This window comes from Tursiops truncatus, chromosome 16 (genome assembly GCF_011762595.2).
Source record: "Tursiops truncatus isolate mTurTru1 chromosome 16, mTurTru1.mat.Y, whole genome shotgun sequence".
Classification (NCBI taxonomy): domain Eukaryota; kingdom Metazoa; phylum Chordata; class Mammalia; order Artiodactyla; family Delphinidae; genus Tursiops; species Tursiops truncatus.
In genome coordinates, this window is record NC_047049.1 from 76,651,992 (window position 1) to 76,669,796 (window position 17,805).

At 45.1% G+C, this 17,805-nt stretch overlaps 2 protein-coding genes across 5 annotated transcripts in view; both read right to left on the reverse strand.

Annotated features, from left to right (window-relative positions):
• Positions 1-17,805, reverse strand: part of LGALS8 (galectin 8) — a 103,462-nt gene that overhangs the window by 71,535 nt on the left and 14,122 nt on the right. For all 3 annotated transcript variants that reach the window (XM_073793641.1, XM_073793642.1, XM_073793640.1), the window contains exon 4: positions 110-155. In XM_073793641.1, the coding sequence (XP_073649742.1) occupies positions 110-155 (46 nt within the window). The remainder of the gene's footprint in view (positions 1-109; positions 156-17,805) is intronic.
• EDARADD (EDAR associated via death domain) overlaps positions 1-17,805 on the reverse strand; it is an 89,265-nt gene that overhangs the window by 19,852 nt on the left and 51,608 nt on the right. For both annotated transcript variants that reach the window (XM_033842005.2, XM_073793645.1), the window contains one exon: positions 110-155. In XM_033842005.2, coding sequence (XP_033697896.1) covers positions 110-155 — 46 coding nt within the window. The remainder of the gene's footprint in view (positions 1-109; positions 156-17,805) is intronic.

Sequence of the window (17,805 nt, forward strand, 5' to 3'; positions counted from 1 at the left end):
AGTGTGTAATACAGATTTTGAAAGTTAATGATAAACATCTCAAATGATCTTGAATTTAGCCACACTAGCTATCACTGAAGCCCAGATACCTTTAGAGTTAATCATTTACCTGAAAGGGGATCTCCAGTACTGTCTGGAAAGCCATTTTCTTCTCCCTTAAAAAACAAAAAGCAATCTTCGTTAAAACCATACCCATACATGATTGGAGATGCTATCAATTTCCCAATTTAGTTAAATTTCCACCAAAAACTGTGGGTGGGGGAAGGAGAATGGATCTTAAAAATGGTATTTTAATGGGTAGTAAGGCAGACAGAGAAAGACAAATATCATATGGTATCACTTATACGTGGAATCTAAAAAAATGGTACAAATGAAGTTATTTACAAAACAGAAATAGAGTCACAGATGTAGAAAACAAACTTATGTTTACTGGGGGGAAAGCAGTGGGAGGGACAAATTAGGAGATTAGGATTGACATATACACATTACTATATATAAAATAGGTAACTAATAGGACCTATTTTATAGCACAGGGAACTCTACTCAATACTCTGTAATTACCTGTATGGGGAAAGAATCTTAAAAAGAGTGGATATATGTGTAACAGATTCACTTTGCTGTACACTTGAAACTAATACAACATTGTAAATCAACCATACTCCAATAAAAACATTTTTAAAATGAGTAGTGAACGATGTGTCTCTCCCTAGAATATAAGCTCCTGGAGGGCAGGGGCCCTTGCCTATTTGCTCTCCATGCTGGATCCTCAGTGGCCAGAACAATGCCCAGCACACAGGAGACACTCAACACACGTTTGTTAAATGAATGACTGTCCTTATTTTAAAAAAAAGTATAAGTGCACGTAACAACATGCTACTGTTTTGTTTCTTTTTTAAATTTCACATTATGGACTGTTCCCCTTATTTTATTTCCTATTTACTTTTTGTTGGGCTTGTTGTTTGTCAGTCCAGGTTATAATTCTTTCCTGTATCTATTACACTTTTTAAGTGCATATTACAAAGCAGCAAAGAGAAACTGTTAAAAAGCAGCGACAATTCCCTTGAGAGGTAATTGCGTTTCTGCCTGCCTGAGGTTCCATGTTTACAACCAAGGCCATGTTACAGGATATACTACCTGGAGGGACTTACCTGATCTTCTTGTAGGGGGTGTGTGTGTCTGTGTGTGTGTGTGTGTGTGTGTGTGTGTGTGTGTGTGTGCGTGCGCGCGTGTGTGTGTGTGTGTGTGTGTGTAAGGGTTTTCAATGAAGTCAGCAGAGGAGACTGACCCTAGTATATGTCTATGTTAACTCCATCTTTATAAAACTAAAATCTCTCAGCAGCTAACAGTACCCCCTCCATCCCTAGTATTGCAGAAGTAGCACTATGAGTTGGGTCAAAGCCCTGGATGTAAGTCCACCTGCACTCATAACCTCAGGCACATCACTCACCAGCACTGGCTTCTGATCCCCTATTTGTATATTGAGGTGGCTGATGGATTCCCTTATCACTAAGATGCTCCACATTCCCAGGTCTCTGAAAGTTTCACCCTTAATGATGTGTTAACTCCCTGGTGTATCAAACATTTTAAACAGTCTCTTCCTCTTAACCTCCTAAGAAGCCCTTCTCCTTGCTCCGAGCTCATAAATGCCCACGTCTCGGCAGTGCATAGACACTGGTCTAATTACAATCCTATTTTTTTTCACACAAGAAGTATTCCTATGTCTTACCAGCTAGATTTTGTCCCCTAACTCATCTCAATACTGTTTTCGTTTGAGTCCTGTTCCTTCCCACTGTCCTCACTAGTACAAAAAGCAAACTGCTCACCATATGTATATACAGTTTGTAAGAGTTTGAGCAGTTTCTAAAAGAACAAAAATTCCTCTCTGCAATTTTTTACTTCTGCAAGGCGAAACCCAGAAGCTCCGAGATGTTAAGGCCACTATTCATTATTCACCCGGTCGTGTGGAGACCTGCCTTTTAGCATCTGTGCAGCTCCAGCAGGACCAGGCAGGCTTGCCCTCCCATCAACACAGTCACGGTTCTGCTCACTGAATTGGAAACTTGCGCGGAAGAAGCAAAAACAGGACCTTCAGTGTCGAGACACACAAATGTTAACACTTGACAGATTTTTGTGGTACTAACGAGGTCCTGCTAAAACATGAACTGCCCTTTAAGTAAAGACCATATTACACGGCATATCTGACTTGATTTCTCATCATCTGGAGAAAATGTCACCAAAATCAGTGTCTGGCCAGACTCATCACCCTGATGTAGACGAGGGACATGACTCAGAATTACTTGTGAAGGTTGATGGGGACAGAATTTAGATCTGTGATCTCTATTCTTGCTCTGATTATTATGTTATGCTACTTTTTAGGTTAGTTTTGTAAGAGTGAAATCAGAAAAGACTGATTTTTGTGTTTTTTAGGGTCCTACTGAAACCTCATTCATCACCTCTTTTCTGAGTAGCCAATAGGTACAAGCTCCTTTGGGGGAATCCACCTACAAAGATAAAAGGACCTGAACCCTTGACCTCAAGGCCTGCCCTCAGATATGCTGGGGAAACAGAGTCACACACGAGTAACTAAAATACAAGGCAAAAGATGGTGCATTTCAATAGGGAGGAATAGATCAAGTCAGAGGGCAGAGGTTGCTTCCAACAAAAACACCCAGAGGACCTTTCTTCGAATCAGAGGCATCTGAGACGAGTCTTGATGAGGGTCTGGAGAGTGGGGACGGGGAGGAAAGGGCATTTAGCCAGAGGTCCATGTGAGCCCAAAAAGAAATGGAAACAGACGGGGCCCCTGTAGGGTGTTTTGTCTGAAGCAAAGGCAGTGAGGGGGTGACAGAGGGAGATGAGGTGAGAAAAATGGGCTGAGGCCTGAAAGCCAGTCTCAGGCGATGGAAGTCACTGAAGGGCTCTCACCAGAAGCAGGGCATCCTCGCAGCTGTAGAGGATCAGAGCGGGAACACGCGCCCAGGGAGAGTGGGGCGGCCAGGCGATTTGATGGAGGGGGGGAAGCATGACTGACTCAAAGGCAAGAATTATGAGGCCCCCAAACCACTCCTTTGGGAGAGGAAGGGATAAAGCTAGAGCCACGGAGGGGATACAGCCAGGACGTGGGCAAGTGAGCGGAGGTGAGACGAAGAGCGAGTTTGGAAGATGAGATGGATGAGACAAGATCACGGCGGGAGCTGAGGATGTCTCTGGTCCTTGGGAGAGGCCGGGGCAGGGGACAGAGACATGGATGCTGACATGGTCACGGGAGGAGAGAGAGGCCGTGGAGGGCATGCAGTGAGGTCACAATCTTGAGGAGCACCCAACGGCCTACATTCCGGTGGTGAGGGAGGGAATGAGAAAGGAAAGCAGAGGAGGGAGGTCAGAGAGGAGGAGAGAAAAGGTCAGGGCTCCAAGGGCCATGTGAAGATACGGTTTGGTGAGGAGAAGAGTGGTTTGTGAAAGCAGCTCTAGCAGAGTGGTGGAAGCCAATGCACAGCTTCTAGCTGCCTCATTTTCTCCTGTCTTTGAAGCCTCGGCTTAGACATCACCAGCTCTAGGAAGCTTCTCCAAAGTCTCTGTCTGGGTGACGGGCCCTGGGTGCTCCCACAGCATCCTGGACCTGCCACTCCCCAGGGCGCTCGTTACACTGGGTGGGGAGGTTTGCAGTATCTCTTCTGCACTAGACCCTACATTATGAGGCCAAGGGTCTTGTCCATGCTGTCCCGTAGTGATTAACACGCGTCTGAGACAGATAACACAGAAGATCTGCGGGAAGGGAAGTGAGTGGGAGGGAGGGAGGAAAGAAGGCTTAAATACAGCCCAGGCTCTGAGTTCTCCAGCCCAGAGGATGCTGCTCTTCAAGCTGCCATCCTTACCCCTCCCCCATTCCCTTCCACCCTGCTCTCTGGCCTCATCTCCTTGGTCACCAGTTGCGCACCTCCACCCCCAATCCATCCTTCTCACCTGGTTCCTGTCACTTAGTCACTGTCAACCATCTCAGTGATATGTTTAAAAACACCCTAGATGTGTCCGTCAGCTGTGGGCCTTGCCAGTCCTTAGCTCTGCATGAGTCTACTCCACCAGTCTTGCTCTAAATGCTGAGTATTGCTGGGGAAAAAGAAATGAAAAGCCTCACACATTCATGAGCTCACAAATCTGATCTCAGCTGGGTCCCAGCTGCTTTTTGGTCATTCTTAGTTTCCTTTCAAATCGTCCTCGTCAAGGTCCTATTCCAAAGCTTTTCTGTTCAGAGATTTCTGTTCAGAGGACTCGTTTTAATTCTGAGTGAAGTTCAAGGGCAATCTGTTGGGTTTTTGGAAACAACCTAAATGCCCATCAATAGATGAATGGATTAACAAAATGTGGAATACAATTCACCCTTAAAAAGGAAGGAAATTCTGACACATGCTACAATAAGAATGAACCTTTAGGACATTATGCTAAGTGAAATAAACCAGTCACAGACATACAAATACTATATGATTCCATTTATATGAGTGACCTAGAGGAGTCAAATTCAGAGACAGAACGTAAAATAATGATTACCAGGGAGTGGGGCAAGGGAGAATGGGGAGTTAGAGTTTAATGGGGATAGAATTTCAGTTTGGGAAGATGAAAAAGTTCTGGAGAGGGATGGTGGTGAAGACTGCACAACAATGTGAATGCAGCTAACGGCTCTGAACTCTATACCTAAAAATGGTCAAGATGGTAAACACTGCATGTGCATCTCACCACAGGGGTCCCCAGCCCCCAGGCCGCGGACCGGTACTGGTCTGCGGACTGTTAGGAACCGGTCCCTGGTGCCAAAAAGGTTGGGGACCACTGTTGTACCACATACAAATTTTTAAAAATCTCCTTAGAAGATATGAAGGTAACCACAAAGTTGAACGCCAATGGTTTATATATCCAAGTAGGCTAAAGAAAACCCCCATTAAAAAAAAAAAAAAAAAAAAAAAGAAAACCCCCATTTTGTAAAACCTTTCCATGGTGAATATGAGGGAATTACCTTATATTTGGGCAAATTTGTTAACCTCTGCTGAGAATTCTTTGAGTAGAAAGGTGGCTAGGTGACACTAATTTTGCACTCTGGTGAGTTTATAACCTGGTCGTCGGGTCCCATTTCTGCTTAGGGAGCTGCAAGAACCAGGTGCTGAACAAGAGTCCCCCGTGGAGACTTACACGTGGTGATTTCACACCAGGCTCCGAGCAGTAGCAATCCCAGGGCCAAGAAGACATTTGGGGAAAAGCTCTCAACTCAGAGATGAACGTACTCCGTGTGCCGTCCACACGGGGGGATGGACTGATGGGCTGAACATGCTGACAGACTGATGGGGAGGGTACTAACCAGCACCAGATTGATGGGGCTAGGTACTGGGTTTCTGGGAAACGTGCTCTTCTGGACTGTTCAGTTCTTCTTTAAATGTCTATGCTTAGGGACTTCCCTGGCGGTGCAGCAGCTAAGAATCCGCCTGCCAATGCAGCGGACACAGTTTTGATCCCTGGTCCGGAAAGATCCCACATGCCGCGGAGCAACTAAGCCCGTGCACCACAACTACTGAGCCTGTGCTCTAGAGCCCGTGAGCCACAACTACTGAGCCAGTGCACCACAACTACTGAAGCCCATGCGCCTAGAGCCTGTGCTCCGCAACAAGGGAAGCCACCACAATGAGAAGCCCGTGCACCGCAACAAAGAGTAGCCCCTGCTCGCCACATACTAGAGAAAGACCGCGCACAGCAACGAAGACCCAACGCAGCCAAAAATTAAATAAATAAATTTATTTTAAAAATGTCTATGCTTAGCTAACTAATAAAGAGCCCCATCTTTATAATTTTGCAAACTAAGGGGAGGATAACTGAGTGGGAAAGCACTCAACAGGTTGGTTAATCTGACTGTAGCCTAAATCTGGTTGGAAACCACCATGAAGACCAAAGTTATCACTGCCCACCTGGTGGCAGCAACCTACACGACAGACAAAGAGCCTGAGAAGAAAGGCCTCCCTTGCAAATGACTTAATACCGAATTACTTAACTAGCTGCTTTGGGAGAACAACCAATGCTAAAGCTTAACATCTCTGCTTTATGAAAATATTTTAGTAAATGGTTTTCAAAATAAGATTTTAAATGCCTGAGTGTGCCAGAGTAACAGGGCTTATGTAGCATGGATTTAGACTGTTCTAAGTCTTCTCCCATCACTCAGCCAGTGCAACTCAAGCACCTTTCAATGCTATGAATTCCCAAGACAGACCCAACATCCGTGTAACTCTTCTGAATGTGTTTACTGATTATCCACTTCTAAACATCAGGACTAGACTATGTCTCCTGTTGGGTTTTTCTAAGCAATTTATACTCAATATTTTTGTTTGTTTGTTTTTTGGCTGCTTCATTGCTGCACGTGGGCTTTCTTTTAGTTGCAGCGAGCATGGGCTACTCTTCGTTGCAGTGCGCAGGCTTCTCATTGTGGTGGCTGTTCTTGTTGCGGAGCACAGGCTCTAGGTACGTGGGCTTCAGTAGTTGTGGCTCGCGGGCTCTAGAGTGCAGGCTCAGTAGTTGTGGCGCATGGGCTCAGCCGCTCTGCGGCATGTGGGATCTTCCCAGACGAGGGCTCAAACCCATGTCCCCTGCATTGGCAGATGGATTCTTAACCACCGTGCCACCAGGGAAGCCCTATACTCAATTCTTTTCCTGCAAATTAATTACTATTGCAGTAACTGTTTACTTTCATTTTTATTTTTTACTGAAGTATAATATACATATAGAAAACTGGACATATCTATTTATTTCAAAGTATACAGGCATAGCCTGGAGATACTGCAGGTTTATTTCCAGACCACCACAATAAAGCGAATATCTCAATCAGGCAAGTCACACGAATTTTTTGGTTTCCCAGTGCATATAAAAGTTATGCTTACACCATTCTGTAGTATTAAGTGTACAACTGCATTCTGTCTAAAAAACAATCTACATACCTTAATTTAAAAATACTTTACTGCTAAAAAATGCTAACCATCATCTGAGACTTCAGCGAGTCATAATCTTTTTGCAGTAGTAACGTCAAAGATCACTGCTCCCAGATCACCATCACACATGATAACAATGAAAAAGTCTGAAATATTGCAAGCATTACAAAATATGACTCAGAGACACGAAGTGAGCAAATGTGGTTGGAATAATGACGCTAATAGACTTACTGGAGTCAGGGTTGCCCCAATTTGTAAAAGACACAATATCTGCGAAGCGCAGTAAAGCCAAGAGCAATAAAACAAGGTCTGCCTGTATTCCAGCAACTGGCTTTTAGAGATGTGTTTCAGTCAGGATACATTCATCAAGCACCTATTCAGTGTCGGCAACAACGCAGACCCCTGACACTGCAAGGTTACAATCCAGTAATGGAACAAAAACATGCACATAAACACTGTTACCACAAGGAATAACGTGTGAAAAAGGCACAGACCGAGTGCCAAGGGAGCACAAAGGTGGGCAGGAACTCGAGTGAGACCTCAGAAACAGGGCAAGTTTCACTGAGGATGAAAGAACTAAATCTGGAAGAATAGGAATTTGAAATGAATGTTATGGTGCTTTGCTAGGATGAGAGCAAACCTGTGGGTTTGTGTACATTTAGTTCTTTCTTCTCTTCAGCAAGATTTCTATCCAATTAAAAGGGAGACCTGCTACTTCTGGAGTTGAAGTGAAGGTCAAAGACTGCAGTGGCTGTTCCTGTGACTTCAAGGCGGGGACACTGAGGTGTAATTTCATACCTTGGCTATGGTTTCAAAGATGAAAGAAGGAGGGGCTTCCCTGGTGGCGCAGTGGTTGAGAGTCCGCCTGCCGATGCAGGGCACACGGGTTTGTGCCCCGGTCTGGGAAGATCCTACATGCCGCGGAGCGGCTGGGCCCATGAGCCATGGCCACTGAGCCTGCGCGTCCGGAGCCTGTGCTCCGCAATGGGAGAGGCCACAACAGTGAGAGGCCCACGTACCACAAAAAAAAAAAAAAAAAAGATGAAAGAAGGAGGGGTTTTCCCTTTGGGGGTGAAGTATAGCTGGTTATTGTTCAGAAATATCACAAAGTATTTTACAGGAGATTATGGCCTATGTTTCTGCCTATGTTTCTGTCATTCACAAATCCTGGGCCGGAGGATACAAGCGACGCTGGAGCACAGACCAATCGAAGGTTCGAGATGAGGAAGTGCATTCGTGAACGCTTCAGTCTCTGATTTTCCTGTGCTGCATAATTGTTTGCTAGCTGAAGAAAGCCCACCTGGCTTCAAGGGCCAAAATATGAAAAGTTTACCGAGCCAAAATACCACCTAAACGTCTGGATGATTTAGTCCATCACTTTTCTTTCTTTTTTTTTTTTCTTTTGCGGTACGCGGGCCTCTCACTGTTGTGGCTTCTCCCGTTGCGGAGCACAGGCTCCGGACGCGCAGGCTCAGCGGCCATGGCTCACGGGCCCAGCCGCTCCGCGGCATGTGGGATCTTCCCGGACCGGGGCACGAACCCCTGTCCCCTGCATCGGCAGGTGGACTCTCAACCACTGCGCCACCAGGGAAGCCCCACCACTTTTCTTTGAAGAAAACACCAAACACACACACAAAATAACAAGTACTCAAAATCATACTGTTTTTCAAAAAAGCAGCAAGAGATACAAAAATCTTTTTCTCCTAATCTCTTATCCCAGCTCCCTCCCCAGAGGTTACAACCTGGGGCACATGCTTCCTCCGTCCTTACTGACAGCCACACTCGCAACCTATATAGAGATGTTGTTTAGCCCCAAACCATACTAGTCTACAACTTGGTTTATTTGTTTAACAATATATTCTGAGTATCTTTTAAGGTCAGTGGTCTCTCCTCTTTTCAATGGCTTAATAGTATTACACGTGTCAAAGTACCAAAATTCATTCAACCACTTCCTACTTATGTGCATGTAAGATACCCACAACTCTCCTCTGTTTCAAACACCCTCTGCTGTGATGTCTGTGAGATCAAGTCCTTAAAGCGGGACCACAGGATCAATGGGTAACAGATGGCTGCCAAATAATTTCCTGAAAGTTGTTATCAATTTATACTCTCAAACGTGTATAAGGGCAGCTACACCCTGAAACCCACACCAACAGGAACTTTAAGAGAAATTCTAGCCCACCTGTGAAATTCAAAGGCATTACAGCCCACAGGGCACTGAACAATAATGAGAACAGAAGCCGTTAGGTCAATTAGAGCAGATAAAGTAAAGGACCCGTGCAATTTAATGATTAATAAACAAACTTCTTTTTATGCTGCTCTCAGGGAAATAACTACTAAGTGCTAGGAAGCAGGCATTTTTGCCCTTTAGCTTGTCCCTGTCTTACCACATTTTCTTTTGACTCGGTCCCAAAGTAGAAATAAGTCAAAGACACAGGCATGAAGAGACTCTATCAAATTAGAGTACTATGATTTTTCTTTTTAAATTTCATTTCAGGAAAGCAATCTACAGATTCAACACAATCCCTATCAAACTACCAATGGCATTTTTCACAGAACCAGGACAAAAAATTTCACAATTTGTATGGAAACACCAAAGACCCCAAATAGCCAAAGCAATCTTGAGAAAGAAAAACGGGGCTGGAGGAATCAGGCTCCCTGACTTCAGACTATACGACAAAGCTACAGTCATCAAGACAGTATGGTACTGGCACAAAAACAGAAATATAGATCAGTGGAACAGGATAGAGAGCCCAGAGATAAACCCACGCACATATGGTCACCTTATCTTTGACAAAGGAGGCAAGAATATACAATGGAGAAAAGACAGCCTCTTCAATAAGTGATGCTGGGAAAACTGGACAGATACATCTAAAAGAATGAAATTAGAACACTCCCTAACACCATACACAAAAATAAACTCAAAATGGATTAAAGACCTAAATGTAAGGCCAGACACTATAAAACTCTTAGAGGAAAACATAGGCAGAACACTCTATGACATAAATCACAGCAAGATCCTTTTTGACCCACCTCCTAGAGAAATGGAAATAAAAACAAAAATAAACAAATGGGACCTAATGAAACTTCAAAACTTTTGCACAGCAAAGGAAACCATAAACAAGATGAAAAGACAACCCTCAGAATGGGAGAAAATATTTGCAAACGAAGCAACTGACAAAGGATTAATCTCCAAAATATACAAGCGGCTCATGCAGCTCAATGTCAAAAAATCAAACAGGACTTCCCTGGTGGTGCAGTGGTTAAGAATCCACCTGCCGGGCTTCCCTGGTGGCGCGGTGGTTGAGAGTCCGCCTGCCGATGCAGGGTAGTGGGGGTTCGTGCCCCGGTCTGGGAGGATCCCACATGCCGCGGAGCAGCTGGGCCCGTGAGCCATGGCCGCTGAGCCTGCGCGTCCGGAGCCTGTGCTCCGCAGCGGGAGTGGCCGCAGCGGTGGGAGGCCCGCGTACCGCAAAAAAAAAAAAAAAAAAAGAATCCACCTGCCAATGCAGGACACACGGGTTCAGGCCCTGGTCCGGGAAGATCCCACATGCCACAGAGCAACTAAGCCATGCGCCACAACTACTGAAGCCTGCACACCCCAGAGCCCTGCTCCACAACGAGAAGCCACAACATTGAGAAGCCCATGCACCACAACGAAGAGTAACCCCTGCTCGCCGCAACTAGAGAAAGCCCTGTGCAGCAACGAAGACCCAACACAGACAAAAATAAATTAATTAATTAACTGAAAAAAAAACCAAACAAACAACCCAATCTGAAAATGGACAGAAGACTTAAATAGACAGTTCTCCAAAGAAGCTATACAGATTGCCAACAAACACATGAAAGAATGCTCAACATCACTAATCATTAGAGAAATGCAAATTAGAGCTACAGTGAGGTATCACCTCACACTGGTTAGAATGGCCATCATCAAAAAATCTAGAAACAGTAAATGCCGGTGAGAGTGTGGAGAAAAGGGAACCCTCTTGCACTGTTGGTGGGAATGTAAATTGATACAGCCACTATGGAGAACAGTATGGAGGTTGCTTAAAAAACTAAAAATAGAACTACCATAGGACCCAGCAATCCCACTACTGGGCATATACCCTGAGAAAACCATAATTCTAAAAGACTCATGGGGCTTCCCTAGTGGCACAGTGGTTGAGAGTCCGCCTGCCGATGCACGGGACACGGGTTCGTGTCCCGGTCTGGGAAGATCCCACATGCTGCGGAGCGGCTGGGCCTGTGAGCCATGGCCGCTGAGCCTGCGCGTCCAGAGCCTGTGCTCCGCAGTGGGAGAGGCCACAACAGTGAAAGGCCCGTGTACCGCAAAAAAACAAAACAAAGCAAAACAAAACAAAAACTCATGTACCACAATGTTCACTGCAGCACTATTTACAATTGCCAGAACACGGAAGCAACCTAAGTGTCCATCGACAGATGAATGGATAAAGAAGATGTGGCACATATACAATGGAATATTACTCAGCCATAAAAAGAAACAAACTGAGTTATTTGTAGTGAGGTGGATGGACCTAGAGTCTGTCATACAGAGTGAAGTAAGTCAAAGAGAAAAACAAATACCATATGCTAACACACATATGTGGAATCTAAAAAAAGAATAAAAAAAGGTTCTGAAGAACCTAGGGTCAGGACAGGAATAAAGACACAGACGTAGAGAATGGACTTGAGGACACGGGGAGGGGGATGGGTAAGCTGGAACGAAGTGAGACAGTAGCACTGACATATATACACTACCAAACGTAAAACAGATAGCTAGTGGGAAGTAGCCGCATAGCACAGGGAAATCAGCTTAGTGCTTTGCGACCACCTAGACGGGTGGGATAGGGAGGGTGGGAGGGAGATGCAAGAGGGAGGGGATATGGAGATATACGTATACATATAGCTGATTCACTTTATTATACAGCAGCAGCTAACATAACATTGTAAAGCAATTATACTCCAATAAAGATGTTAAAAAGAAAAAATAAATAAAATTTCATTTCTGGGAAGTTCATTATAGAAAAAAGGGACTCAAGGTCCTGAAATGATGACTGTGGTTGGGTGGCATGAATCTGTAGTGGGAAGAGCAGTTTGCGTTTCATCATTTTCTCCAGGAATCAAAAACAGAGAAAGGAGGAGGTCCTAGTCCACCTAACCTAGGGCTGGGCAAGGCAGGGTCCACCCAGAATCAGCAAGAGCATCACCAAAATGCCTGATGAGTGGAGGCTGTTAGCAGCGAAACTTATGGGCAGAGGGAGTGAGGGGGAGGAAGAAAGAAAACAGACCCGGTTCGGTCTCCGATGTGGGAGGGACTGTCCCCAGGGATAAGATGTGATGGTTCCATGTACGGCAGAGCACAGTGAGAAGGCAGGCAGGTCACTGGAAGATACAGCCCAGAATAAATAAATGGAGGCTAGAAAAGTAAGGTGACACAACTTGAGGCAGTTCAATACCAAATGGGAGATAGAATCAGATCATTATCTGTTTTAGGCAAACTTGTCTAAGGTATTAAAAGGCAGGAAGAAAAGATCCACAGCCCTTAAAGACCCTAGTCAAGCTCACCTGGTATTATTCACGTAGTTTTCACTTTCTAATGGTTAGTGCATCTATTCATTGATTCTAACGTAGCACCTTCCATCACCGTGTTAGAGGAGAGATAGTCAACTCTGTAGACTGATGGGAAGGTAGATAAATGAAGCACAAAGGGAGCAGGGAGACTAAGGAGCACAAGGCAAGAGAGATTAGAGACTGAAATTCATAGAATCGAACAGGTGATTCCCATTCTAGCAAAACCAACCCCTTGAAATTCCTTCTCCCTCCTCTAAATGCCCAGACAGCTCTGTCTCAAGAACCAACCTTCTGACAGCCTGTTTAAAGAAAGTGCAGCCTGTTTGGACTGGGAGATGGTGATTGCAAGGCTAAAGGGAGTCCCTCTCACCAGAGTTAAAAATACCAAGTGTAAGGATATTCCCTGGCTGTCCTAATGCACTTCCATTGCAGGGGGCCCGGGTTCGATCCCTGGTCGGGGAGCTAAGACCCTGCAAGCTGCATGGCACAGCCAAAAAATAAATAAAATAAAATAAAGGAACTTAATAAAATCCAGATCAATAATGTAAAATTCACAATGTTTGCCATGCAATAAAAAATTAATAAACATACAAAGGAGGAAAATCTGATTAATAACTAGGAGAAAATACGTCAATAAAAAAAAAGAAACCCTTAAAAATACCAAGTGCAGGTTCTGGGCAAAGTTCTCTAGTTTTATCTGGTTCCTCATCTCTAAACTTCACATCAGGGGCGAAGTAAGGAATGACCAAATATTTCCTAAAAGCAGAACAATCTGACTTTCCCTTAGAGAACAAACGAAAGGACTCGCCAATCTATCAAACAGATCTTGTTGGAGCTTGAAAGGATTGCTGCACATCCAGAAGGGCAGGTAGGGGCCTGCTGGGCTGACTCAGAAGATACCATCTATGGCAAGTGCTGGTGGGGTCCATTCCCTGTCATTAAAACACACGGACCTGCTTCGGGTTTGCAGATGGTCTCTGGCAAGGCAATGAGGCTGCTGGATGGGATTTTGCCACCCACCTCTCAGTCCACTTTAAAGACAGGAGCAACCACTCCACTTACCAATTTTGTTCCAGGAGTGTTTACCCTAGCGCTAGTCTGCCAGACTGACAGCACTGAGAACTGTGGAAAAGCCTGTCTCCCTAGATTTAGGCCAGGCAAGAGGCCCAGCAGCCACTGGTAACACCAAGTGCTACCGATTCAGAAATGCTAGGCATGAGGGGGTGGATGGGGGTGGATGGATGACGGACAAGGCCCCAGGTCCCAACTCAGCCTCTCAACCACTGGCTCAGGTCCCCTCTGTGAAACAACATGATTTCTATGGTCCCCTTCAGCTCTAAAGATGCCAAGTTGTCAATTTGAGCATCTGGGCCCAAACCCACTTTCTAAATGGTCAGGATTAGCAATGCCAAGCCTCCCCGCTGATTTAGTACCAGGAGGCACCAAGCTCAGGAGATAAGGTATAATATAGACAGGGCTCCGGCCTCTGTCAGAACAGAGGGTATGCGGGAGAGCTGGGAGGAAGGTGAGAGCCCAGAGGGTATGTGAAGGGCCAAGGCTCCAGGGGAGAGACCCGCCTGAGATACAAAATATGTGTCCTTGGAAATAAAATATGTGTCCTTGTTTCTTTGGTGAATAAGTAAGATACAAAATTAATCTCTTGGGCCGCTACTTTAGCATCAGTTGTTAAAGCCACTTTTCTGTCTTGGCTATCATATTATACTTTGTATAATACTATCAACGGACCAGCATGCTTGGAGTTTCTGTGGTTTAAAACTGGATGTATGTCCCCTGCCTGCCATTTACTCTGGGTAATATAATGTGGAACTTTAAAAGGCTTGTTTAATTTCGAAGACATCAATTAGCTGTTGATAGGCTTTCGATAGATAAGACAACATGTTTTTTAAAATTTTGGTCGTATTTATGACTAGGAATTGACTTTGAGTCCTTACAGCTTGCTTAGTGGAAGAACAAACTGTCAGCGTGGCCTATTAGGTCTAGCCTGGAAATGGAGATGTAAATGTAGTCTAAGGAAATATATAGCCTTATATGGTGGGGACGGATACTTGGACATCCACCATAGCAGTACTGAGGACAGTAAAACAGTTGAAACAATCTCAAAGTCCCATAACTGGGAAACTCAAGTAACTCTATGACACAGAATATAACAGGATAGGGGATGGGATGTTTTCCCACTGTCTTAAGAGTTTTAATTGGGGCCCCAGGCTCAGGACAATGGTATGCATACACCCCACAGAGAGGTCCCAGGTAAACCCCAAAGGACCAGCTGAGAAGGGCCAAGAATAGTGGCATGAGCCCCACCCTCAGCTTACAGAAGAGGAAGAGATTTCTCTGAAGGACTCAGTGGAAGAAGTGAGAGTGGGGGCTGCTTTCCTTCCTCTGCCCATAAGGAGGAAGGGGCAGCTCTCAGCCCCACCCCCCAAGTCAAGTGAACGGGGCCTCAAGGTCACCACTTGTTGGGGGTGCATGCCGGAAGGGGAGACGGCCTGTCACTCCTTAGCCTGATGCTTGTTGATGTGTAGATACCCAGAATGCCAAACCCTCTGCCACTGGGAGACACTACCCTGTGTGTACGAGGAGAGAGCAGCCAGCTGGAGCTTTCCTGACGGTCAGACAGTGGGGTGAGCTTGCCACTGCCGAGTGGACCAGAGCCATCGCCATCTTGAAAGGACCCTGTCCAAGGTAAGAGGTGCAGGATGCAGGCCTGGGAGAGAAGGAGCTGGGGCTAGCTGTTGGGGGCAGCTGTGAACATTCAGCTGGGAATGCTTTGCCTGTATCAGGTAATTGCAGTGTTGAATTCCCACCTGCTGGGGAAGGGGAGGAGAACCAAGGTCACCTGCCCCTCTTTTGGGCCTCAACATTTCAGATCAGGCCTGAGTTGGAGGTGAAGAGAAAGGCTTTGAACTTGGATGAGAGATTTAACTACTGTATGGAGTTCATTTCATTTAAGAGCTTAAAAAAAAGATGAACTCACTTTTTCCCCACTGCCCAGATAAGCTACTTTCTTATTTTTCGACAGTGGCCCCACTATGCACCTGGCCACCAGCTGGAACTCTCTGAAGCAGATCTCCAACCCTCCCTTCTCTTCGTTCCAAGTCCTGTCAGACACTGAATCCCTGACATCTCTCCCTCAAAATGTGTTACTACTTGGTTCTTCTTTTTCTTTTTTATCCAAGCATTTTTAGGGGTTGAATGGTGTCCCTCCAAAGACGCACACTGGAGTCCAAACCCCCAGTACCTCAGAGTGAGACTGTATTTGGAGAGAGGCTCTTCACAAAGGTGATCAAGTTAAATGAGGCCACGAGGGTGGGCGCTAAACCAATATGACTGGAGTCCTTAGAAAAAGGGGAAATTTGCACAGAGACAGGCACACGCAGAGGGATGATGTGAAGAGACACAGGGAGCAGACGGCCGTCTACACACCCAGGAGAGTAACATGGCACAGATCTTTCCCTCACAGCCCTCGAGAGGAACCAACCCTGCCCACACCTTGGTTTCAGACTCACAGGCTCCACGCTGTGAAACAATGCATTTCTGTTGCTTACGGCACCCAGCAGTCACAGCGAGTGAACACTAACCCCTTGGAATTACAATCCCCGCTCTTCATTCTTTTTTTTTTTTTAACATCTTTATTGGGGTATAATTGCTTTACAATGGTGTGTTAGTTTCTGCTTTATAACAAAGTGAATCAGTTATACATATACATATGTTCCCACATCTCTTCCCTCTTGCATCTCCCTCCCTCCCACCCTCCCTATCCCACCCCTCCAGGCGGTCACAGAGCACCGAGCCGATATCCCCATTCTTCCTTCCACAGCTGCACTGGGGCCCCTGGGATGAGCTTCCTATAACAGGCACTTGGGGTCTCCCGGCCTCAGTCTTTCTTCCTACCCATCCCCTTGACGAGCCACTACAAGGATAACCTTTCTAAGACTCTCTTTTTATCCCATCATTTCCCAGGGCCTGGAAGATGAAGCCCGTACTTCCAACGTGGCCCTCAAGACTCCTCTAGAGCAGCACCTCCCTCGGTGGCAGTTAGAGAAAACGCTGACTGTTGGGGGACAGGTATGCTGGGGTGGGAGAAACAAGCCTTTCGCTGATCAAAGAAGCTTGCTTACCTGTTGAATGACCTCAGTAAATGTCTTCTCTCTGTCTTTTCCCTCTGTTTCTGTGCTGAGACTCTCTGAGAACCTAAGGGAGAGTCTCTTAGCTTAAACATTCCGACTCAGCTTTCCTTGCCGGAGATTTAAAAATGCCCAATTTCACTGAAAGCTCCAAGTGTGTATCACTGTCCCCCCAGCACCTAGGAGAGTAGTGGTGAGACATTCTTGGACTCAAATGCTGGATGGATGGGTGGATGGATGGATGGATGGGTCATCATCTATCCACCTGCAATCTATTTCCAATTTATCAAGCACTGTCATACCACCACCTAGTTCACGAAGGCCTATGGCCTCCCTGCTGTATGAACAGAACAAACTCTTTAGTCCCCTAATATCTTGGCTGGATTTCTTTTTATTTATTTATTTAAAATTTTATTTTATATTGGAGTATAGTTGATTAACAGTGTTGTGTTAGTTTCAGGTGTACAGCAAAGTGAGTCAGTTATACATATGTATGTACCTATTCTTTTTCAAATTCTTTTCCCATTTAGGTTATTACAGAATACTGAGCAGAGTTCCCTGCACTATACAGCAGGTCCTTGTTGATTAGCTATTTTAAATATAGTAGTGTGTATAGTCAATCCCACTTCGATGGATTTCTTCCCTTCCTGCCCCATCCAAATGTCATCATTCAAGGCACAATTCAAATTTGACATCAACTAATTCAACTTCTTGCCTTTACATCTAAAAAAGAAGTTTCCATCTTTCCCCTTCTTCTAGCCTTGCCTCTGAAAAAGAGCTGAGGTTCTTACTTTTAAAATGCTAACTCATCTCTCTGTACCTTTGATAACTTTATTTATCTAACATAGGGGCACATATATCTCACCTTCCAGATTACAAATTCCTTGAGGGAAATCAATGTGCTGTGTCTTCTCCACAAGATATTGCTAAGGATGTTATCAATAAACAGTTGCTAAGAAAATTAATCCTCTCTACCTTCCACAGGGAAAACAAATCCCATTAATTATTCCACTTCTCTTTCTTCTCCCTCTTAATTTTTAATCTCTCCACTCCTGGTGATAACTTATCCTTTAAAATCTGTTGTTTCCCAACCTTAAAAAAAGAAGCTTTTCCTGTATCTTCCAACACCT